Source organism: Furipterus horrens, unplaced genomic scaffold (genome assembly GCF_987537825.1).
Source record: "Furipterus horrens unplaced genomic scaffold, mFurHor1.1.pri manual_scaffold_5, whole genome shotgun sequence".
NCBI classification, from domain to species: Eukaryota; Metazoa; Chordata; class Mammalia; order Chiroptera; family Furipteridae; genus Furipterus; species Furipterus horrens.
The window spans coordinates 78576974-78603330 of record NW_028327175.1 but is presented as its reverse complement, the minus strand read 5'-3'; the positions used below and the strand labels follow the sequence as shown (position 1 = coordinate 78603330).

The 26357-nt window shown below is 36.1% G+C and overlaps 1 protein-coding gene across 2 annotated transcripts in view; it reads left to right on the top strand.

The window, feature by feature from the left end:
* Positions 1-26357, top strand: part of MCC (MCC regulator of Wnt signaling pathway) — a 393601-nt gene that overhangs the window by 59541 nt on the left and 307703 nt on the right. For both annotated transcript variants that reach the window (XM_090276589.1, XM_090276588.1), the window contains exon 2: positions 9686-9933. In XM_090276589.1, the coding sequence (XP_090132715.1) occupies positions 9686-9933 (248 nt within the window). The remainder of the gene's footprint in view (positions 1-9685; positions 9934-26357) is intronic.

Below are 26357 nucleotides of genomic sequence, written 5' to 3'. Positions count from 1 at the left end.
CACATTAAATTTTGTTGTTATGTATCTTTAGTCTCTTTTTTTCAAGTCTCTTTTAATCCATAAGTTTCCCTCTTTTTTGTATTTTATGACATTGATTTTTTTAAGATTAAGATTCCAGGCCTGTTTTCTTAATAATATCTTACAACTTGAATTTGTATCTTTATTTTTCCATGATTATATGTAGGTTAAACATTTTTGACAAGAATTCTAAACAGCTGATGTTGCATACTTCCCATTGCTTCACAAAAGGAGGCACATAATGTTAGTTTATTCCATTATTGGTGAGGCTCACTTGGCTAAAGTGAGATTGCATGAGGTAAGTCCCAAGGGTGGAGGATGCAGCTGTCTCCTGGGGAGGCTGTGAATGCTGCAAGTTCCTATTAAAGCTGGCTTAATGTCCGATTCAGGTCCCTAGTAGATTAGGCTTAATGTCTGATTCCCTTTGCGCCCTTCCTTTATTAATACTAACAAGCTACCTACACTAACAAATATATTTTAACTTAAATATATTTATAACTATAAAACTATGATGGCATTTCTGTGAGTTATTTCCCTAACACAGTGTTCACTAATACTGAATATAAATTTAAATGTTACTCCAGTGTGTACTTACTTTTCTTAGACTGATAGGTCCAGGTAAACAAATATGGTGAGCTACCAAGGATACTGGCTCTGTTGCTGTTTGGTACCACTCATCCCATGTTGATCTCTAATCTATAGAGTAAGGAATGGCTTTAGTCACCTTCATGATATCTAGAACAATGTGCCTCAAAGAGTGGCCCATAACCTAGTGCTTTTCTTACCTGGCTGCAACAAAAGAAGTACAGGAATTAGACGTAAGTGTTCAGAACATTTTATACCAATTTAACAGAATTGCATCTCATTTTTAGAATTGAACTTACATTTTTCTATGTCTTTTTACAATTTTTTTTTCAGAAAACACACTTTATTCTACAGAATATCAATCTGTCACAGATTAGATTCTCTAATGTAATCTAGAAAATTTCTCAAATTTGGGTGACTCTCTAGCTTGTAAGGCAGTTGCATTGCTCTAAAAATTGTTGCCTTAGCTTATTTTCATACTGTGACATGTTTGATATCCCCATGTAATACTTGAGGAAATGAGACACAATGACAAAATTTCTTGCCTCAGGCCCCTGCATTTACTGGGATTAAATCTTTCCCTTCTCATTTCTGTGATCAGACTATAAAGCCTCATCTGCTTTTCATGTTATGATATTTTAATTAGAATCTGAGAGAATTAGTGGAATAGAGAGAAAATGATTCATAAAGAGAACATTGCTTTTTTTTTTTTACCTTTCAAAGAAAAGTGTAAATAGCATTTCCTCCCATATTATTTTTCCTTTAATGCCATGTTCTAAAACTTAAGTACTTGGGGAGATATTTGGGAGAATTTTGCACAATAGCTTTGCAATTTTAAAAAATCTCAACAAGCAAAATGGAGACAGAATCGCAGAGAGCAGGTTGACAGCTATGGGTGAGGGGCAGTTAGCAGGTGGAAGGATTGAGCAAAAAGGAAAAAGGACTCATGGACGTGAACAACAGTGTGGTTATTGCCGGGGGTGAGTATAAGGGGGAAAATTATAATGGAAAAAATACAATAAAAAAAGAAAAGTTTATCTGCGTACTGAATGGTTTTAAACACTGGTGGAGAGTATAAAAATAATAAAATCTGGGGGAAATTTGCAAGTATTACGGTGTCAGCCTCTGATATAGGTTTGAGTTTCTGTCTGAGTCAAAGGAAGACCCAAGGAGCCAGAATAAATATTGAGAACTTCTCTTATTTTGAGCAAAATGGATGGAGGTTAAATCCAAGTGACTAGTGAAACAAGAACTGAGAGGGGCATTAGATGAGCGGGAATGAAATCAAGGGATGAGGATTGAAAAGGGTGCGGGTGGGTGGGAGGCTTCCAGTGTGGCTGGGCCACTTCCATTTGCAGGACCAGGGATCAAGCACACATATGGATCCTAGCATAAGAAATGTATTATCCTTGGTTATTCAGTTGAAGAGCACTTGATGAAAAATTTTGCTTTATCTTCTATTGCCACCTTTAGCTACTCCTTTTCTACAATGGAAAAATAAATATAATTACACATTTATCATTTGCATCAGGTCAGAGTCTTTTATATGTTAAATACATGGTGTAATATTAGTCTTTTTGCCTTGATGTAAAACTTTTGGTACACTCATCTTTTTATAGTAGTAGCATTATGTGTATGGTGTAATTTTCCCATAAAAGTATGACCTAACCTTTCATCTGAAAGGTTAACTAGTCTCAAAGTTTTGTTAAAATACACTTAAAGATAAGTTTTCACAAAGTAGAACCCTTTCCAAATTTTTTATTGCCCCAAAACTCTTATCTACTATCCTTTTTCAGTATCCTAGCTTTCTACATCTTCCAGATGTGACAGCCTTAACATCTTTTTTGGATCTAGGGTCACTTGCTTAGCCTTATTGGGGTTGTGGAAGGACATTTATATATTAAGAACAACTTACTCATTAGTCATACTGACTGTTATTGCTAGTATATTCAATTAATAAGGATTTACTGAATGCTCACTGCGAGGTTCTGTATCTGTCCCTGAGGTTATGAGAGGTATCCTTTGTTCATTCATTCATCCACCAACTTATTTAAGTACCTGCTATGGACTAAGCATGGTGCTAGGAAATTAGGACAGATTCCCTCCTGCAAGGAACCAATAGAACCTGTACAATGGAGATAATATCTCTTGAAGTTACTCTTAAGATTAAGTGAAATAATATTTCTAACGCATTTAACATAGCCCCTGAAACATAGGTGCTCTGAATGATTATTTTTCCCCCTGGAATGGCAGAGACTGCTTTTGAAAAGTATTTACAAATCACTGTGAAGATAGGCTGAATCTTGCATAATATAAAATGTTAATTTACTGATTAAAAAAATAATCCAGGGGCAAAGCACATTAAAGTATTTTCTTCCACTTGAATATCAATAGGAAAAGCCAAATTGAGAGATTGCCAAAAGAATAAAAAGAATATTAGGAGTCACATGTAAAATTATAAAATAAAAGCTTTTTAAAAAAATATGTAAAAGTAATATTTTATTTGTTTGCAGATGCTTTCTTCTTCAAAACTGGCTTTTAGTCACTCTTGACATTTCACCTGGAGAAGGGGAAACCATCATGTCAGTGACTGATCTTGGCTATTCATAATTTCAAGTGAACTCTCAGGAAGTTCAGGCTAAACATCCAAAAGAATTAATATTACAATAATTCAAATCTAAGAAGACAAAGCTAGTGCTTCCTCTAGGAAACATACACATCCCTTCACCTGCCCCCTGAAGTCTGATAAATCTTTTCAACCAAAATTTTTTCATCAGCAGGTAGTGTATTGGACATGAATTTAAATCTAATCAGATTTCCTTAGTCAAAAAATGGACATTTTGTGTGTGTTCTATGAATAGGATTAAACCAAAAATTAGAAAATCAGCTTCAAAGAAAACTAACGGATTTATGACAATGGGTTTTCTAGATTTAGAGGGAAATGCCTCCAGTTTTGTAATTCCTTTATTATCTAGAAATAATAACTGACATTTGTAAACATTTCCTTGCTTGACTGATTCTATTCCCTGAAGCCTTTTGAGGATATTGTACTCTATTTTATTTTCCCTGTGCTATTTAATAGAACTTTCTGCAATGATGGAATTGTTCTGTATCTGTGCTGTGCAGTGTGGTGGCTACTGGCCATATGTTGCTATTGTACATTCAAAATGTGATCATTGACCTGAAACTAATATAAGATTGTACATCAACTATAATTTTAAAGTAAAAAATATTTTTAAACATGTAGCCATTGAGCTAATGCAAGTAAGGAATCAATTTTTAATTGTATTTAATTTTAATTAATTTAAATGTAAACTGAAATAGCCACCTATGTGTAGTGGCTACCATATTATGCAGTAAAATTCAAGACTGTAAATATTAACTCACAAGAGTTAAAATAGTTTTCCACATAGACAATATTGAGGAAATTGATAATTAGAAATTAGTTTTGCAAAAGTTTATATCTTGATATTCCATTAGGTGTGAGATTTCAAAAAGAATCTTGTAGTATAAATCAGATGACTTAAAGGTGTTCTTTCTTTCAATCTTGACTTTTGTTTTGTCTTTGCTATTTTTTCTGTATTTTTACAAGTTGACAATGTCAACCAAAAGCAACTTTCAGATATAAACATTATGCCAAAAACTTTATTATTTCGAGTGATATATTTTATGGGAGAAAGAGAGATGCGGGGTGTGCGTGAAAGAGAGAGAGAGAGAGAGAATGAGAGAGAAAGAGAATGAGAATGAACTGAACACATAGGCTCAACATGGAGCCAGTCTCAGGCATTTGTTACTTTCGCTGACCTGGTGAGGTTGTTAAAACCATAATGGGAGGATCCTAGGTGATTTCACTTAATTCTTTAAGATGCATATTATGTGGCATTTTGTTCATTCAGATAACGTCACCAATTAATTTTCTCTTTCCTTCATGGCTTATCATTTTCTCATCCCATATTTTTATAGGCTACAAACTGACCTTTTCAAAAATAAAAATTAAATTTTATAAAGGGGCTGCAGTACATTTATTGGTAGCATGTCTCTTTGCTTTCCCTTTTTAACTCAAAGCCCCATTTTAAATAATAGAACATAAGGCTTTTGACCCTGAAGAAAGTTGTTTATTGATTAACTAAAGACTATATTTGCCAATTTGCCTTCGTTATGTATAAAATTTCAATGAACTGGAATATTTTAAATCAGGGACTTCTGGATCATCAAAAGCAAATGAAAAAATTACTCACACATTCATCATTCGTTTACTGATTCCCTGTTATATGTCAGGTACTGTTCTTGGTATTGGGAATACAACAGTGAACAAGGAGACAAAATTCTCCATCTTTATGGGACATAAATTCTAGTAGAATCCTTTTTGTTTCCACTTCTACAGGTAATTTTTTCTGAAATATTTTTTCATCTTTCAGGTACACATATTATCACAATCTAGTGTGTTTGATTGGTTGGTTTTGATCATTAAGATTCTTGAGTTGTCTCAAAGCCTTCATTCCTTAGGACTATGGGCTTGAACATCAATATATTTTAATCAATGTGTTTGAATCACTGCAGGTGATTATGATGTGCTACCAGAGCTGAGTACCACTAGCATAGACAGTTTAGATTACTGGCTTGAAGGATATGGAGTCCAGCATATATACTAGAAGATATTTTAAAACCTAATGTTTTGTTTTAATTTGTGACTGTAAGTTGAAATGTGCATGCAGCAGAAGAGAACTGGGATTGAAGGTTCTTATTATATAAGTTCTCTCACCACTTCTTTTACCTCACTCAAATCTAACATTTTATTTATCCACTCATTTATTTAGAACCTATTATATGCCAGGTGTTAGGGATTCAAAAACGAACAAAGAATTAGCCCTGTCCTCTAGGAATTTATAGTCTAGTATAGGAGTTTGGAGCCTTTTTTCTGTAAAGGGCCATATAGTCTGAGTCACAACTATGTGACACAGATGTTATAGTGAAAAACTATCCATAGGCAATACACAGATAAATAGCTGTGCCTGTGTTCCAGTAAACTTGATTCACCAGAACAGTCAGTGGTCTGGATTTGGCTGCAGGCTTTAGTTACCAACTTCTGTCTAGTAGAAGAGAGAGAAAATAAGTCAGTAATTACTGTAAAGTGGGGAAAGTGATTAAAGCAAGCACTAATGCCTCAGTAACACAGAGAAGGGGCATCAAATTCGACTTGAGATGACTGGAAATATTTAGAAAAGATTTCTGAAGGAGATGCTGTTCAAGTGAATTATAAAAAATAGGCTAGAGTTTGGAGAAAGGGAAAGGAAGGATGTCTAAGTAGAGGGACAAACATGTATAGGCACGTAAGACAACAATGTCTCTTATGGAAACTAAAGAAATTCAGTGGGATTAAATTGTAGGTTGCCTATGTCAGCAGGAGGATGAGGCTACAGAGATAGGCCCAAGCCATATTCTGATGGGTCTTGACTCTGTAACAAGAAATATGGCTATGAAGTTGAACATCTTGGGAGGAACAAATAAAAAATTTAAGAGAAAAAAGTAACTTGTTGGCAGTTTGTTGGAAATAGATAAACCCAATAGGAAACCATTGCAGAAAACCAAATGAAAATTGATGAAGATTCTAAGTATGATCAGGATGGAATGAATATGAGAGCTATTTAGACAACAGAGTCTCTAGTTCTTGGTGACTGATTGTGTAGGAAAGTAAATGAGAAAGAAACATATAATTTCTAGATTTCTGAGTTGGGTGACCTGATGGTGTAATTTATATAGATAAGAGGAGTAAACTTGAGTAATGGTATGAGATGAATTCAATTTAGGACTTTGAGTTCAAGGTAAACATATAAAACTGATGCATAGCTCTTCAGTAGAAAATGGGTTGCTACTTAACTTGAGATGGACATTTGGGAGTCAACCATGCATAGTGATAGATAAGGCCATAAATTTAGATCAATCACCTATAGGAAGTCTATAAAGTGGAAAAACAAAGAGCAAAGGACAAGGCCCTGAGTAACATGAATATTTAAGAACAAGAATGTTGACAATATATTGACATAGAGTTCAGGGGGAACCAAAAGACAGGCTGTTACATAGGAAGGAGTTGTAGGAAAAGGCAGCAGACAGTGTTGAGTGCTGAAGAGAAGAAAAGAAATATATCTCTGCCATTTGGTCCTGTCCAAAATGTCCACAGAGACATTTAGCTTATGCTGAATGGTCCTTGATATTTGCTCCTATCCCAAAAATATCATGGAGACATTTTGTCCATGATTCATTACAGAATACAAACACTAAACCTTGTTCAAATTGTGTGGACACTGTTTTCCCAGTAATTCATGAGGAATCTTGGATAACACACTGATTCTTGTTCTTCCTCATTATGAAGTTTAGAAGGGTTACTCTGAAGTCGATGAGCAATTGCTCTTGCGTATATATTGACTTGATTATTGGCTTTCTGTGAATTCTATCTGTGAATAGTTTCAGTGACACAACATTGACTCTGTTGGTATTGTTGTGAGGTTGGTGGCCATATTTGAGTGTGACCACCAAGAAGCTGGATGATAACTTGTCCTTGGTTCTGCAGTTCATCTTTTCATACTTCAAGGATCTTTCAGTGTGGACCAATGTCTCTGTGGATGTTCTGGACATGGCCAAATCTCAAAGACCTTTTGTCATGAACCAAATGTCTTTGTGGACATTTTGGACATAACCAATGTTCACTGATCAATTTTTTACACTTTGAATACTTACAAAACTGAAATTAGAGTCTTCTAAATTATATCTTTGTATGACTCAAATTGAACAGTTAGAGACAAAATGAACTTTTGGCCTTTTTTGAGTTCTTTCTTTCATAAGCAACTATTTCTGGCATAACTTCCAGGTTCATAGGTGTCTATTAGTTGAGAATTGTGAATGGAATCATATAACCTCTAACTCAAAGTGATGATTGCTTTTGCATAGCCCTCATTCCAAATGGATTTGGAATTTAGTATCATTGTGGAGAAGAATAATGCTTTTCTCTGCCTGAGCCCATCTTTCTCATTTTCTTTTACTGATGCAAGGCTGTGAATTTCCCTAAATTACAAATAGCTTCATTGAATTTTTACTTCCCACTCAATTCTTTACAAGTTAAAAGAAGAATAGCCAAGAAACAAAAAGGCTTTTATATACAGAAAATAATAGCTGTGCATTGTGAAACTATGTAGCTTTGAGCTAAAAGCATTGATCATTAGCCATGTTTTAATTTGCCGTCTGGTGGTTTGTGTTCTCTACAGCACTAAATATTACCTGATTTGGCCAACTCTGCTGCTATGAACTTAAATCTATTCCTTTCTTGCTTCATGGTGAAATATTCTGAAGATAAGATGCACATACATATATGAATATAAATAAATATAAAACACATTTTATAGAAGTTGTAGCAATAATGAAAGGAAAAAATTATTTAGAGAAATTTTTATTTAGGAATGATTTAGAGGAAAAATATGTTCACCAAAATTTTGTGAAATTATCCAAAAGATTCACTGTGATTATTGCTGGATAGAGGAATTGCATCTAATTTGTATTTCCTTCTTTTCACTTGTCTATATTTTCTACATGAATGAATATATTTTCTGAGGTAATATACAGCCCTGGCCAGTGTGGCTCAGTTGTTTGGAGCCTTGTCCTGTGAACCGAAAGGTCATGGATTCAATTCTCAGTCAGGGCACATACCTGCGTTGCGTGTTTGGTCCCAATTGATGTTTCTCTCCCTCTCTCTTTCCCTGTCTTCCCCTCTCTCTAAAATCAATAAGGATGTCCTTGGGTGAGGATTAAAAAAAAGTTTGGTTGGTGGGAGTTTTTTTAAGGCTAGTGCCTTTATGATGATGTTATTACTACTAATATAATTCTCTATTATACTGTCTTAGTTTTGGACAACTGTAGCTTAGTATCTGTTTCTCTAAGAAATATTCCTAGCCCAGGACAAAGAAACTGTCATGCTGCTCTGTCACTAAGGCTACTGGGTTGTTTTTATGGTGTCCATTGGTCGTTCATACTTACATGTGCTGCCTTCTGTGGGGAAATAAAAAGAGAGGTATATGTAGAAAAATGTCAAAGTGGTGGCTACTTTGAAAAGAGTGATCATTTTTAACTACTGAGAATTTATGAATCAATCTATCAAAACAAACATGATAGAAATCTGCTATGTACAGGGCGATGAGATGGGTGCTGTACAGATCTTAAGGGAGATTGATACAAGGCCCACATTGGTTTCATGAGCTTTGGGTCAAGTTGGGAAGATAAGACTCGAGTATGTAAAAATATGTCAGGGTTCCAATAATGTCATCTCTATATATGTTCTTGGTAGCATAGCATTGTTGTTCTTGTTGTTCCTTTTTTATTCTTTTTATTATTTATTTTTTTAATTTAGGCTGGATATACTTCTTAGTCAAACCACAGACTTCATCAGTCCCTCTTGTCTTAGATCCATGCACTGCACACGTACACATTATGTCCCAGTCCTGCAAGATATTTGGGATCTGATCCCTGCTCTAAGTCTCAAGGCTTGCTAATTGCTTATGGGAGTGTGGAAAATATTCAAAGAAAATCAGGAAAAATCAGAAGTAGGTGAGCACTGAGTCATGAAAGTCAAGATTAACTAACATTTTAAAGAAGCGCTAAAATTAGCTGATTGGTCCAGAAAGCTGAAAACCGAGCATGTTAAAATCCCTGTTGTTCTTTTACAACTTGACTACATTTAAAACTCTGCCAAGAGTAGAAACAATGTCTTTTCTATGCTCTGAAACTCTATCTTACAGTGAGATTACAGAACTACACTCCACAGGTGCTTCATCAATTTCAAAAGATAGAAAAGGAAACAGGAAGGAAAAAGGGAGCAAAGGATTTAAAGTTGCCTTATTCTTCCAAATAGTATCATTCTTGTCAAGAATAACTCTGATGAAATAGGCCATTTTGCACACTTACCACTTTTCTGGAAGCAATGAGAAGGTTAGAAATAGGTTTACTAGAATCCACAAGCTCTTTTTTTCATTAACCGCTTTCTCTAGCTCAAATATCTCTCCTAAACAACCTTTCTTCTGTTCAACCCCTTCTGTAGGAATGACTTGTTGATGGTCTGTCGCCAGCTGAATATGGAAGAGTCTGTGGCTGAGATCATGAACCAACTGGGTGCAGATGAAAATGGGAAGATTTCCTTTCAGGATTTTATAAGATGCCGCATGCAGCTTGTTCGAGAAATTAGGAAAGAGGAGGTGGGCCTTTCTGAGAAGTCAGACAACTCCTGTAAAAAGAAGAAACTGAGGGCTAGAATTGCTTCCTGGCCCACAAGCAGTGACAACAGTTTGGGTAGGTACAACCAGGTGACAGTTTGATGGTGCTCCACTAGCTCTGCTTCCTTGGCCTCTGTAAATGAGGATGACCTGCCAGCCTGTTGCCGGCTCATCCCTGGTCTGTCTTCTTGGCCACACTTCCCTTGGTGAGTGCTCACTATTTCCCCGTGTTCTGTACTGTGGCTTCACAGTTCCTAGTTTCCCGCTTTCTTTATTTTAGCTCCTCCCTTTCCCTAGCATAATATGCATTCAAATATCTCTTAGAGAGGAAGGGCCAATTGAACAGCAAAGGTGGTAACAGCATTAGCAGGCCTCGGTAACTATTTGAGGACTTCGTCAAAGCATAGTGCAGTGAGGTTTTTAAAAATGCATTTATTTTTTATTTAATGTTTAAAAACTCTTCTATAAATAGTTTTTCTGTCCATGAGTGTTATTGTTTCCTACTAATGCAAGATAAGCAATTGGAAAGAAGGGTTTTTTTTAAATGTTGATACTTATTGAAGCTGGGTGATGGAAATGTGGAGTTTATTATACATATTTTTGAGCAAATACATATTTTCTAGTACATTTGCAATTTTTCACAATAAAAAGTTTTAAAGAAAAGAACAGAGGCCTCTCAAAGAGTAGCCTGAACAAGACAAAGAAAAGTATCTGAATTTTCTACCTATAATTGAGGGAATTTTTTTCCTTGAAAATGTTTTCTAAATCTCTCTTTCTGTTTCTTTCTGTGGCAGGTAGGATCTAGTGACAAGACGTAAACCTCCATGTTTATGTCCATTGTTTGTTTCGTTTCGGCAGCCGTCCGTCTCAAGAGACGATGGTGTAGCTTCTTAAGAGTCTATCTGCACCGCCGAGAATGGCTGTGCAGTCCGACTCGGGAGTGACACGGTATCTGTCTCCTCCCATGTTGAATCGACATCTTGCGATGACGCTGGAGTGTCCTCTCCAGTGAAGCTGAAGCTACAGAGCCTGGGCAGGGTGATATGGAGGGTCTGCTGTTGCCCATGCAGCAGACCCCCCCTCTCTTCGCAGCTGAAGGGTCCAAGGGAAAGACGGAGTCAATACAGCTTGGCTTCAGGTGCGCCGCAGGAGTTGCCGGTGTTGACTACAACGTCAAACCGCCTTAGGGACTCTGGCTCTGGATTTTCTGTCGGGGTTTACTCCCTTAGCCTTTCCCCTGAAGAGGTATGCCGCAAGGCAGCGGAGGTTTTTTGGAATCAGAGTTTTCCTGATTGTAAATATATACTAATTAGCATGAATAACTATGTAGCGCCCTTAACAGACACACGTGCATGCATGTGCACGCACACATGTCCTGAGGAAGTGGACTTCCTGAGAAGTCAGACAGTCCGCTGCTCCTGGCAGTGGAATAATTTAGAGCATTATTATTGAGTGACTGAAATAATAAAAATGTCCTCCTATCTCTTATGCCATACTATCTTAATGGGTTCCATTTTCGCTTCAAATCAGATGTCTGGTAATGCAAAGGCTCTCAGCATAAAATGCAGAGATATTTCATATTTTAAATAACATGTTTCTGAGTTTTAAAGTAATATATGTTCATTATAGAAAATAAGGAAAAGGCAAGCAGAAGGAAATAAAACCAGAAATAATAACTACTGCTTACATTTCTCCCTCTTTCTCAATCTCTTTCTCTCTCGCTCTCTCTCTCTCTCATATATATGTGTGATTTGTTTTTTACTAACTTTTTCACATACTTTCTATATAGCTCTTTGCATTTCACCGTGCTTTTAAACAGCATTTGAAAGCATGGTTTGTAATGGTTGCATGACATAAAATGGACACTCAGTAATATTTATTAAATGAAAGAATGAGTGGAATTCTTTTTGCCGAACTGTATTTTCTAATATTTCTGCCAAGATCATGGACTTCTTATGTAAATACATAAACACACACATATATGCTTGAAGAGTTAAGTAAACTGTAGTATATCTCAACAAGTGAATACCATATAGCCATTAACATAATATATAAATGTGTATACAGAAGGAATACTTTTGTGGAAAAAAATACTATACTGTCAAAAGTTGTATTTTAATATAGTATATGATTATAAATATTCTAAAAGCAGCAGGTTTGATAGAATTGCTGACCACATCTAATTGGTTTGACTGTCTCATAAGATTACCCCAAATAGAGAAAGGGTTAAAAACAATATCTTTTCATCTTTTTCTATAACTATATACCATTGGAGAAAGAAGTAACTGAGAGGAGGTGAATTATCAAACATGTCATGAACTGAGGAAATGCCAGCTGATGTGAAACCTTTTACCAGTTTGTTCTTGAAGGCTTCAGAGGCAGACTGAATATGATCCTGATTCTGCTGCCTGTGTGACACTAGACAAGTTTCTTGACCTCTCTGTATCTCAGTTCCTAATCAAGTGTAATGTAAGAACAAGATTGTTATTTGGAGGAATACAGAAGAAAATAAATATTTATATGTGTGTAATACACATATATGTAAAGCACATAAAGCAATGCCTGGCACATAACAAGCACTACATATTAGTTATTATTATTATTACTACGTGGTTTTATTTCCTGGAAACTGTCACAATTACAACTCATAGATTGGAAAACCTATTCAATCTAATATGAATGAAACACATTTTAAATATTCAACAGTTAAAAATTTATGCGTTCAATTAGTTCCTCTGCTTTCTACATCATTAACCTTTCCTTCTAACTCTTTATCTAGTATCTCCCACCTTGGGTTTGGGGAAGCATTCTCTTGACTTCATGTCCCTTCTGACCACTGCCCCACTTCTCTGCTCCTCTTCATAACAAAACCTTTTGAAGAGTTTGTCTACATTGAATGTTTATCAGTCCTTACCTCTCATTCCTGCTTCAACCCATTCCTCCCACCTTAGTCATCACCACCCCACAGAATCTCTCCTTATAGCCTCCATGTTGTCTAGTCCCATGGTTCCTCTCCTGTCCTCACCTAAATCCTTGGCATTTGATTCAGCTGACCATTCCCTCACAGCAGCCATACTTTATTCCTTGGACTTCTTAACACCACATTCTCCTGGGTTTCCAGCCTACCATTTTGCTTTACTTTTCTCAGTCCCTCTCTCACACTCTCTATCTGTCTCTGTCTCTCTCTGTCTCTCTGTCTCTCTGTCTCTCTCTCTCTCTCTCTCTCTCTGCATCTCTCCCTTCCTCTCTCCTCTTCCCCTGTACCACTTCCAAATTTTGAGGTGCCTTGGGGTTACATTCTCTACCTAGATGATATCATGTAGTCCCATGGTGTTAATACTATTTTTGTGCCAGTGACTCCCACTGTATGTATCTAGTCCTGTCCTTTCCCATGAACTTCAGGTAAAACAGACACATATTCTTGGATATGCTGTAGAGCCTCTCAACCTTCATCACCCCTCCTCCCAGGGTCGTTCCTCATATCCCCATCTAGCAAATAGCACCATCTACCGGTTTACTCAAGCCAGCAAATCCCATGGTCTCTTTTGCCAAAGCACATCCAGAATATGTCCACTACCTTTGTTCTACTGCAACCACCTTTGTCTAAAGCAACATTATATCTTTCCTTGACTGCTAAAACAGCCTATAATTTGGCCTCCCTGAGTCCTCCTTCTAACCATGAGATTTCATTCTTTACCCCACAGTCAGAGTTGTCCTTCAACGTGATGAAAACATGCTTAGGTCGTTCCCACCTTTAACACTCCATGGCTTCCATAGTACTTAAAATAAAGTCCAAATTGTTTACTGCAATCTGGCTCATATCCACCATTCTTAAATTGATATCATAGTGATTCCTCTGATTTACTATGCATGCTCTAGCTACACTAGCCTTCTTGCTATTCCTCTTAGCAAATTCAGCCAGCCTCTACTCTTTGCCTGGCTCTCTGCTCTGGTCTAGAACACTCTTCTTTCTGACTTTCTCATGGCATGACTGGTTCTTTCCTGTTATTCAGATTCCGGCTTAAATATTCCCTCTTTAGAGAGTCCTTTCCAAGGTAAACTCTTGTCAATTACTCTTTCACATGCACTGATTGCTTCATGCCACTTACTCTTATTTGACATTACATTGCGTACTTACTTGAAGACTTACGTATCTATCTGTCCAATAAAAGTTCCACCAGAGTACTGGTAACCTTGCAGGGGTACTGGTATAACGCAGCACTTAGAACAATGCCTGGCACATGGGATATGTTCAATACATAGCTGTCGAATTAATTAATTAATTAATTAATTAATGAGAAATGCACTGTGTTCATTTTTTTTAGGGAGGGATATGTGGACATGCAATGCATGGCTCTAGACATTAAGGAAGTTACCATTTCATTGTGGTCATAAGCTCATGACAAATTAAAATGTTTAAATTAGAGTCAGTGAAACCTGGGAAGCCATTGAATGGTGCAAAAGATAAGGCCTACAAGGATATCTAAGTATTACTATGACCAGGAGTTTGGGGAAAGGGTTGGTATTTTAACTATGACTTCAGTTATGGGAGAAGTATTTTTTAAATGTTGTATTGTTGTGAGAAAAGCCTAAGAAAATTTTAGGTTTAGCAGTTAAGTATCACAAAGACTTTATTGTCAGCCCTGACATTTAACAGTACATCCACAACAGGAAGTGGAGTTGGCAGAAAAAGAAGACCCACCAAAACATTACATGCTTGATTTGTAAGAGGAATTTCGATAGATTGTTTTTTCCCAAATGCTTTCCACAGAATACTGATTTCATGGGATGATCATAAGTATTATATGAAGGAAGAACTCCTTTGTCAAATACATTTGGAAACTTTGGGTTAAAATAGATTAGTAGTTTAATAGTTTTCTTTACTATGAGATATCTCAGAGGACTTTATATGCTAATCTTTCTTGTGAATCTTCAGGAGAAGAATAAAATATATAACATTTCTCACATTTAATTGACCATAACTTTTATTTACAAATCTTCCCTTTGGCCTTGCATTCTCTATTCATATATACATTGGGGGACAATTAAGACATCTAAACAACTATGTCATAGATTTTTATATCTAAGTAATCATAGAAAGAATATTTTAAAATTTTAATGTCTCTCAGGTACCAGCTATATAAGATTTAATCGTTATATCAATAATAATAATAAAAATGGTTAAAAATTATTAATATTTACTATGTACAAGGCAATTTTCTAGGTACTTTATACTAGTATTATATGCTGAAAGGATAAATCCTAAATTCACCACTGAGTTGCCATGGGACTTAGACTATATTCCTGATTTTTCTGAGCTTCAGTTTTCTAATCCCTAGAGACAGAGTAGTAGCACCTGCATTATAAGGTAGTTGGAAGGGCTTAGCAAGATGAGCATGGGCAACAGGATGGGGATTCACTGTGGGAGAGAGGAGAGGTGGGCAGGGCAGGGGAGAGCAATGGAGGGGAAATGGGACAACTGTAATAGAACAACAATTTAAAAAATGGAGAAAAAAAGAAAAAGAAAATTTCTACTTAGTGACCATTTACATGATCTAATCCTTGCAACTACCTTCTAAGCTTAGACTAGCACCATCCTTATACAGAGGAGGACACTGAGGCTCAGAGAAGTAAAGTCACTTGCTCTAAGCCACAGGGCTACTAAGGAGTTGAGAACACTAAGAAGTGGCTTATTGAAATAGATGATTCTTTGACTCCCCTTCAACTTTTACTTAGAAAAACTCCTTTGAGGTTCAAGATACAAACTAAAAAGAACACTGCTATCCAGAGGCCATTCCCAGAAACTGCGGACACATGGTCCCCAGGGTCTTGAGGAGGGATCAGAGGACAATTTCTATTAGATTAGCCCATATTTTTTGTTAGAAAAGTGACAGTATACATTATACCAAAACAGTTATGAGGTTTTGTATATGCAACCTAAATGCCCAGTGGAAAAAAAAAATCTAGATTCAATATAATTATTTGTAATTTTCATTTTTTTAATTTATGATTTAAAATATTTTAACTTAAATTTTAAAAATTTCAGTTATATATTTTAAATTAGGATTTAATTTTTTAAATTCTCTTTATAATTAATAAAGATTCTAGAGTTTAAAAAGTTTCCTAGCATTAGGTATTTATAGTATATGTTAGCAGTTCCCACAGGGCCTTATTTAAAATATGTTCTTTTAAATAAACAAGTATCTTTTTTTTTTTTTTTACTTCACCCAAGCTGTAAACTTTACACATGATTTCCACATATTTGTGTCAAATGTGTCCATTACTGAAAAAGGTAGTGCTCCAGGGTGATGACCATTGAAAAAAACACAGAATTGCCTGAGAAGAACTGCTGTACAGCCTTCAAGCTCACCTAATGAGGTTGTTCCAAGTCTGTGCTTTTCAGATCCTTGGGGGCACTTGTTTTTCTTTCTTTGGTCGTGTCTCAGAGGCTCGAGAATGACTTGAATCAAATCCCCATGGTTTTAAAACATTGTTTAAGATAGCAGACATTAAAACCTGCTAATTAATACAACCAAATTTAATTTATGCTAAGATTAGAACCGTGGGCACAGTTTCCAATAACCTATATCTTCAAAGACTCTTTATAGGTCTTTCCTTGAAATATATTCCCACCTGATGTGTGAGCCTTCATTACTGCTCTGATAATACCACAATGGTCCACAAGGAACATAAAAAGTACCAGTTTCTCAGAAAAACTAATAGCATGAGCTTTCCTTAACAGGCACTCAAAGCAAAGGGTTAGATCAAAGAATATATAGTTTGGACAGAAAGGCCTCCAAACCCTCCAAGCCTGAGGGAGGAAATGTAAGGACATATCCTGAGTCCTTGGCAGATGTAAAGAAACACATAAGCAGCCCCCTGAGTTTTGACTTAATATCTTGCTTAGAAAAAAATTAAAACCACAGTTATTTAATAGATACAAAATCTGTCTAATCCTGACACATTCCAACTTTCCAAAATAAATGTTACTCCTAACTGTTGTTGGTTATTTCCTATGTATATAAATATTTTTCTAAACCCTTAAAACAAGTTTAATTAAGTGAGACAAGAAGGCATTTTCCAAACCAATTGGATTAGCCTTAATAGCTAGGGTTCTGGGTGGTGAATTAAAAAAGCAAAAGTGTCTTAAATCCCCAATGGACCCTGGATGAGCAATTAATAACTAACACAGAGCCTTTTAAGTAAAGTCATCTTGAGAAATTCATTGTTAAAAATACTGACCAGCTAGCATAAAACCAGACCAAAGTCACAAAGTTTTTAGCCCCAATTAAAGGTTTCAGGAAGTGTGGGGATTTTCGGTTGTTGTTTTACATATTCTAAGCCCTGTGACACAGGGGGAACAATGTGTTTATTTAATTTAGTCTACTCCTTAATTGGGAGTTAGAATAGGTTTCTATAATCTATTTTATGTTTTTTAATTGCATACTGAGAATACTGTCAAGCAATTTTCTGAGATTGACAGTTCTTTAAATTTAGTTTGGGTAGACTTGGTCAGTTCTTGGATTAACTTAGTTTACTTGTATCTCTCTTTTTTTTTTTTAATCTTTGTCCTTTATGTCCTTGTGCAGTCCCTAGTCCCCATTATTTGTCTGTTTATACTTTTCAGATAGACACGGCCATTGTCCATATCTGGGTTCTCCTCCTCATCCTCCAAGTTACCACAGTTAGATATGAGTATTTTTTCCCTTCACAGAAGTTTCACAAAAGTCCTGGAAATAGGTCTCACTAGGCCTTGGGTCATATACCTACCCCTGAACAAGTCTCTATGGCCAGAAGACTGCAGTGATCTGATGGACCAGGCCTGGATCACACACTCCACCTGTAAGACTGGGGTAGAGTTGTCTCTATCCCCGTCATTTCGACTGCAAGTTTAGGAAAGGGGGCAGGGAATCAAGGTGCTGGCACCACAAGAAGAGCAAATGAGTACTAGAAAGGCAAAAAGAACAGATGTCCACCACGTGGTCCTCTAATATAAATCTCGCCTTCATCCTTTTCTTTGTATACATACCCTTGCAATCCTCAAAAGCCTTTAATAACACTACATAAAATCGATATGTACACACATATATTTAGCAATTAAGAAATTCATGTGTGTCTTGTCACACAACCAAATTGTAAATTTTTTAATGAATATTATGTTTTTAATGTGTTTTTATTATATCCTGTGCATATATCTATCTTTGTAATTATGAACCATCCTGTGTTACAGTTATCCATGAGTATATCTATCTCCTCTACTAGATTATGCATCCTGGGAACATAGCACAGAGCCTGACACATAGCAAGCACTGGAATAATGCTTGATCGATAAATGAGTATATTAATGAGCGAAAATTTTGGTACCCTAGTCTCAGGTATAGTAACTGTTCGTTGATTTATTTTCAACATTCAGATCTTGAGTTTCTTTCTCTGAGGTACAGCTATTCCTTTGAAATAAGACATGTGTGTTTGGATCTGGGAAATTTTTTAAAAGAAAATGAGTCCAAGTAATGAGTTATAGATTAATCTGATAAAGATCAATTTTTCCTTCGAATTCATTCTTATCCTGAGGTTATAGACTCAGTCTGGATAATAAAAGTACCAGAGTATTGAGTTTATTTTAGCTAGTATCAGGTAGGTGCCTTCACTGTAATACTTGCTGCTAATTGACAAAACAAGAAGAAGGTTTGGTATGCTTCATTGAAAATTATAGCCACATTATTTTTCATCTTTTTATCGAAAAATGGAGTCTTTTCCCCTTGAATCTAAGGAGGCCTTCTGATTTATTTTGACCAACAGAATGTGACAGGAGTGGAATTGTACAAGTTTTGGGGCCTAGGCTTCAAAATGCCATACAGCTTTTTGCTTCACCTCTTAGAAAATTCCTGTCACAATGAAAGGAAGTCTGGGCTAGACTAACAAATGACAAGGAACCACACAGAGAGGCTCAGCCAATAGCCAGCATCCAAGCCCCAGACGCAGGAATGTGTACATCTTAGTCCCTCCAGCCCCATTTGTGCTACCAGAGGACTGCAGGTCACATTGGTGATCCTAGATTAGACAAGACGGAGAACTTCCCAGGAAAGGCCAGCCAAAATTGTTGAACCCAGAATCACAAGAAACAAGTGCTGTTCTAAGTTATTAAGTTTTGTGATTGCTTATTGTGTACCAGTAGATAAGTGATACCCATAGGGAATTACCCTTAAGAAGTTCATGAAATTACTATGAATTTGAATAAAAACAAAGAACCCGAAGCCATCTATAGATTTCAATGCAATCCCTGTAAAAATTCCAATGGCATTTTTTACGGAAATATAAAAACCAATCCTGAAAATCATATAGAACCACAAAGACTCCAAATAGCCAAAGAAATTCTGACAAAGAACAAAGCTGGAACATCACAGTGCCTGATTTCAAGCTATATTTAAAAACTATAATCAAAAGAGTATGGTATTGGCATAAAAACAAACACATAGACCAATGGAACAGAATCAGGAGCCCAGAAATAAACACACACATATAAACTAGTATCTGACAAGGGAGCCAAGAATACTCAATGGGGAAAAGATAGTGTCTTTGATAAATGGCATTGGGAAAACAAGATTTTCACATACAAAGAAAATAAATTAGACCCTTATCTTACATCACTCATAAAAATTAAGTTGAAATTGATTAAAGACTTAAATGTAAGACCCAAAATATAAAAGTACTAGGGAAAAATAGGAAAAAGGTCCTTGACATGGTCTTGGCAACAAATTTTTGGATGTGACACCAAAGCACAAACAATGAAAGCAAAAATAAGTAAGTGGACTGCATCAAACTAAAAAGCTTTTGCACAGCAAAAGAAATAGTCAGCAAAATGAAAAGGCAACTTATGGAATGGGAGAAAATATTTGCAAACATGTATCTGATTAGGGATTAACATCCAAAATACAAAAGAAACTCATGCAACTCAATAGTAAAATAAATAAATAAAAATAAAATAAAAATGAGCAGAGGACTTGAACAAACATTTTTCCAAAGATGACATACAAATGATCAACAGGTACATGAAAAGATGTTCAACATAACTAATCATCACGGAAATGCAAATCAAAACCACAATGAGATACCACTTCACACCTGTTAGAATGAGGATCATCAAAAAGACAAGAGATAAGTGTTTGTGAAGTTGTGGAGAAAAGAGAACCTTTGTGCACTCTTGGTGGAATGTAAAATGGTGCAACTACTATGGGAAACAGTATGGAAGTCCCTCAAAAATTAAATATGGAACTACCACATGATCCAGAAATCCCACTTCTAAGTATATATTTGAAGGAAATTACTATCACAAAGAGATATCTGCACTCCCATGTTCATTGTGGCATTATTCACAATAGTCAAAACCTGGAAACAACCTAAGTGTCAATTAATGGATGAATGGATAAAGAGGATATGGTATATAGATAAACAATGGAAATTTATTCAGCCGTGAGAAAGAAGGAAATCTTGCCATTTACCATAGCAAGGATGGACCTTATGGGCATTTTACTAAGTGAAATAAGCCCAACAGAGAAAGATAGATACTATATGTTCTCTTAATATGTGGAATCGAAGTCAAGCTCAAAGAAATGAAGCAGAATGATGATTGCCAGGGACTGGAGGGTAGGGGAAATATGGAGATGTTGGTCAAAGGGTGCAAATTTCAGTTACAAATATGAATACATTCTTGGGATCTAATGAATAGTCTGGTGACTTGGTGATTATATTATATACTTGAAAGTTTTTAAGAGAGTATATCTTTAATGTTACCACCACACACACTAAAAGGAAACTACGTGAAGGGATGGAGGTATTAACTAACCTTATTGTGGTGATCATTTCATAATGCGTACATGTATCAGATCATCACTTTCATACTTTAGGCTTACATATATTACATGTCAATATCTCAGGAAAGCTGGAAAAAAGATGAAAGATAGAAATAAAATAGTACAGGACTGGATCTAATCAAGTGAAAAATATGTGAAGCAAACAAGATATTAGGAGATGAAAAAGGAAAATCCAGAAAAGACTCTTGGAAAAAATGAAGCCCAAGCTCATCTATGAGGACTGGAAAGAATGAAAAGGATGAAGAAATAAACACACCTAGGTGGTGTTGTGTTAGAAAAGAGTTCATTAGAAAGTACTTTACCTATAATTAAATTTAATTTAATTAAAAGTCCCTGTGCCTTATACTGAGTTATGTGAACATTTGGGGAGCACACAGAAGTGGTTGAAGGATGAGGGGATTACTAAAAGCCCCCAAAGAAACATGATACATCTCTCAAGCATTAATTTAATTGATTGGAGAAAAAGTTGTATAACTTGGTAAAAATTTTTAATTGTATTAAGACATATGCTATTATATGTAGAGTAAATTTCAAAATTCAAATGACTTTTCAAGATAAAACATGAGACTTCAAAGAAATCTCTGGCTTGGAGGTAATCAGACTATCCCCCAGAGTTCTTTGATGCCCCTCTGCATTTGGGCTTTTTTGGTGGAAAAGACTGAGAAGCACTGTATTAATGGATCCCTTTACAAGTGTAAACCCTGGAGCTTCTTTCTGTTCTAGTTTGTGTTCTTGGGCTGTTTAGGGCCCTTGACATCTGAGCTGACATTTGCTCTGGTACCAAATAGTAATTTACAGAGGCCCCCAAGGTCAAGGAGGAAAGAGGATCTAAGGCTGCCCAAACATTGTTAAGATCACCAGCAAAGACATTTTCTAGAATGGCTATTGCAATGGCTTTGCTATTTTTTTGAAATAGAGGACCCAACTCAGCATGTACAGGGAAGTGATCCTGCAGTGACTATGTACTAACAGAAAAACCTTGATTATTATTCAGTGGCAGCTTATATGTGGTAAATCCTCTTTCAAATTATGAGCACAATTAAGGATATAACATGATAAAGTCCTTAATATATCTCAAAAAATCAGTAACCTACAGATCAGCAGCATCTATTAAAACAAACATTTTCCTAACCTAAGGGAAATAGGAAACACTAAAATAGAGAACAAAATTGTTTAGGTGTAACCTGAGAAGTCATGTCATTTGCCATGAAAAGCCAAAGAGATTTTCTAAACAAGGTAATGGGGTAGGATATTATAAATCACCTTCCTACCCCCAGCCCCTCTAACTTATGTCTTCAGTGATTATTTGAGGTGTTGTGGGCTCTCAGATTATTGAACCCCACATACTAAAATGTAAGCGCGAACAGCTAGCAAAAGAAACCAAAGATAACATGACTTTGACATCATCTGAGAGAGTGAGAATAATGGAGTCAGATGTATGTTATTTATTGATCAGAATGAAAATGTTTCTGTGTTGGAAATACTTGAACTTCTGTTCTTTGTCTTTGTTTGGCACTTCAGATGTCAAATTCTGCACTTCAGATGTCAAATTCTCTTTGTGATAAATTGGCTATCATCTCTCCATTATGCACTCACTGCAGGCCAAAGGAAAAGCTAAAGGATGATATAGGAAGAAAAAATAGGGTGCTTTTCTTCTTTAAAATGCCTAAGCAAGCACTTGCGATATGATTACTGGCTTCTCAGGTACTTCTTTAGATATTAAATATTTTAGATTTCTTATGTAGATTAATACTTCATTTAAGTCAATACACTGTTGTATGATGGTCTAAGCTTTTGTAAAATGATGTCACAAGTAGTGCAAACTGGTTTCATTTGACTTTTTGATTTTGTCTTTTATCGGTGTTTCAAGCTACTTGGTGCTGCTCCATTTGAATATATTATTTTAGCCCATTTCCCCATGGCATGAATCACTTTATTTTAGTCAGCATAAAACAAAAAGTTCATGGGAATCCAGGTGTGTTTATCTCAGTGGCAATCCTGGCATGAAGGGTACCTGTGATTACCTGTGTTGATGGTATCTTTTGAACCACACATAACACAATAAACTTGTTCATCTATTTTCTCTCCTGCATGATTTTACTGAAGCAATTCATTAACTGTCACTGTTTTATGGGGTATTGAAACCATTCCATTTTCAGTGGCAGTGATACAACTTGGCATGATTTTAGTTATTTTTTATGGAATAAAAATGATTACTTGGCTAAGATAAAGGTTTATTCTGCTCACAGAAAGTGTTTACTTTGGCCAGACTATTTCATTGTCCATTGTTCATTCTAGAGAACCTGTCACTCACTTTATAATCACAAAAGGTTCAGGAAGGCTTATTTTGCTTCCTTGTTACCTCTTCTAAGACTACTACAAGTTCACTGGAGAAAATAAATGAAAGGGCATTAGTAAATGAGTGTTTAACTCAGTAAACTTTTTATGATTGTTTTGGAAGGATTTTGTATGGTTTCCAGATGGTTCGTTTAAGTTTGCTATCTATAAAAAAAAAAACATTTTTGCCTATAATTGAAGCAGAATTAATCTGTTACCTTGTGTATTTATTTAGTTCTCATTTTATGGATGCATATCAGTCAGTTCTAGATAAATATTTTTTCAATTACCATATCAGACCTCTCTCTTGGTATTTATAGTGTTTTAATTGATTTATCTGACTTAATATTTAGTTCTTTGATAAAATTTTCCCCTTACATTACAAGATTACAGTCCAGAGAGTCTGTTAAATGTCATGTAATTTCACCGTCTGTATAGTATAAATGAGGTAATGGAGACCTGGAGGGTTAAATAATAATTCTCAGTTCACAGAATCAGTTGGTGACATGGCTAAGACTAGATTGAAACTCTCCTGGCTCCTGGTCTAATTGTTTTTTTACTAATGCACATTTTTATGTTCTTTCTTCATTTTATCTTTCTATATTAACCGAAATTTAGAATTCCAATCTCTATGATGGTTTGTTTTTCTTGTTAGAAAGTTTTATGGAGAGATTCAGATATGAAACTGCCCCTGGACTCCTAAGGCATAAATTTGTTTTCTATCTCACTTATTTCAGTTGCTTTAGTGCCAAAACCACAGCACTCAAAAGCCTTCTATTTTTCTAGCACTTAACACTTTGTCCTTTACTTTTTCCTTAGGTTATATCATCCTTCAAAGGGTGAAGAACAATAACTAGGCCCAGAATCTCAGGGATGTAAACATTAACAATTCACCTTGCCGTGTATATGTAAACATAGTACTTAGTTTGATGTCATTCATCTCCAAGCTTGCCTCTAGGTCAGTGGTCCTCAACCTTCCTAATGCCTCGACCCTTTAATACAGTTCCTCATGTTGTGGTGACCCCCAACCATAAAATTATTTTCACTGCTACTTCATAACTGTAATTTTGCTACTGTTATGAATCATAATGTAAATATCTGATATGCAGGATGTATTTTCATTGTTACAAATTGAACATAATTAAAGCATAGTGATTAATCACAAAAACAATATGTAATTTTATATGTGTTTTCCGATGGTCTTAGGCGACCCCTGTGAAAGGGTCGTTCAACCCCCAAAGGGGTCACGACCCACAGGTTGAGAACCGCTGCTCTAGATGGTACTGGCTCTTATGCAAAAACCCTCCTTATAACAACAGCACCCCATGATAAGTGTATACCTCTTGTATAACTATTGGGACTATAATAGGATATGTACTTAGGTCTAGAGGGCCATGCCCCTGAGATGGGTGGGGTATCCTCTGAATAGAAAGATGATAGCTGATGGTTCCTCTCAGTCCATCACCTGGGGAAGAGTAGGTCCTCAGACACAGAACTGAAGCTCAGATGGTTTACAAATGCTTACTGTGGGCAGGTGGAGAACAAAAATGAGTGAAGATGACCAGAAGGAGGGTCCAGCAAACTGGAAGGCATGTGTCCATTTACAAAGGTGCAGATAATGCTCAACTACAGCCAAACATCTCTGTATAGGAATAGGGGCCATATGTTTCCATCTCTTGTATGTTAATGTATGTGTGTATGCATTCAATGCCAGAAAATGTTTTTGCTTTTATTAAATATGATCTGCCCAAATTTTCAATGCTGCTGACTAAATTTAAAAAAAGATAAGTTTTAGTCAGACACTCCATACTGTTTTTCATAGCAGCTGCACCAATCTGCATTCCCACCAACAGTGCACAAAGATTCTCTTTTTTCCACATCTTAACCAGAACTTGTTGTTTGTTGGTTATTGATGGTGATTTTTCTGACAGGTGTGAAGTGATATCTCATTGTGGTTTTAATTTGCATTTTTCTGATGGTTAGTGATGTTGAGCATCTTTTCATTCATCTATTGACCATCTGTATGTCCTCTTTCGAGAAGTGTCTATTCAGATCCTTTGCCCATTTTCTTTACAAACTTTGGATATTAATCCCTTATCAGATGTATCATTGGCAAATATGTTCCCCCATTCTGTGGGTTATCTTTTCACTTTGTTGATGATTTCCTTTGCTGTGCAAAAACTTTTTGTTTGATGTAGTCCCATTTGTTTATTTTTTTTTCTTTTATTTCCCTGAGGATTGTTGGCAGCCGTCCGTCTCGAGAGACGATGGTGTAGCTTCTTAAGAGTCTATCTGCACCACCAAAAATGGCTGTGCAGTCCGACTCGGAAGTGACACGGTATCTGTCTCCTCCCGTGTTGAATCGACATCTTGTGATGACGCTGGAGTGTCCTCTCCAGTGAAGCTGAAGCTACAGAGCCTGGGCAGGGTGATATGGAGGGTCTGCTGTTGCCCATGCAGCAGACCCCCCCTCTCTTCGCAGCTGAAGGGTCCAAGGGAAAGACGGAGTCAATACAGCTTGGCTTCAGGTGCGCCGCAGGAGTTGCCGGTGTTGACTACAACGTCAAACCGCCTTAGGGACTCTGGCTCCGGATTTTCTGTCGGGGTTTACTCCCTTAGCCTTTCCCCTGAAGAGGTATGCCGCAAGGCAGCGGAGGTTTTTTGGAGTCAGAGTTTTCCTTCTCTGATGTGCCCTGACTGGAAGATCGAACCAGCGACACTTAGCTCGCAGGCCGACGCTCAATCCACTGAGCCAAACCAGCCAGGGTTCCCTGAGGATATATATCAGAAAAAATAAAATAAAGAACTGCCTTATGACCCAGCAGTTCCACTTCTAGGAGTATATCCAAAGAAACCTGAAACATTGATTCAAAAGAATATATGCACCCCTATGTTCATTGCAGCACTGTTTGTAATACAACAATAGTATATAAGTTGGAAGTAGAATAAATAGATTTCAAGTTTTCACAAAGCCTTATTTTTTCCAGAGATAGGTAAAGGTATTGATACATTTTAGATTTAGATTAATTAAGGATGCATGTAATTTCTGGAATAGCCACGAAAGTAAGAAGACAGCATTTAACACTCAAACTTATAGATTTGAAATATTCTCAAAAAGGCAAAATATATATTTATATATATATATATATATATACACACATATATATATATATATAAAACAAGACATATAGGAAGAACAAAATGAGATGAAAGAGATTATTTTTGTATTAGTAATTGAATTAATGTAAATGGATTAAATTCTACAGTTAAAAGATATATAGTAAGAATGAAT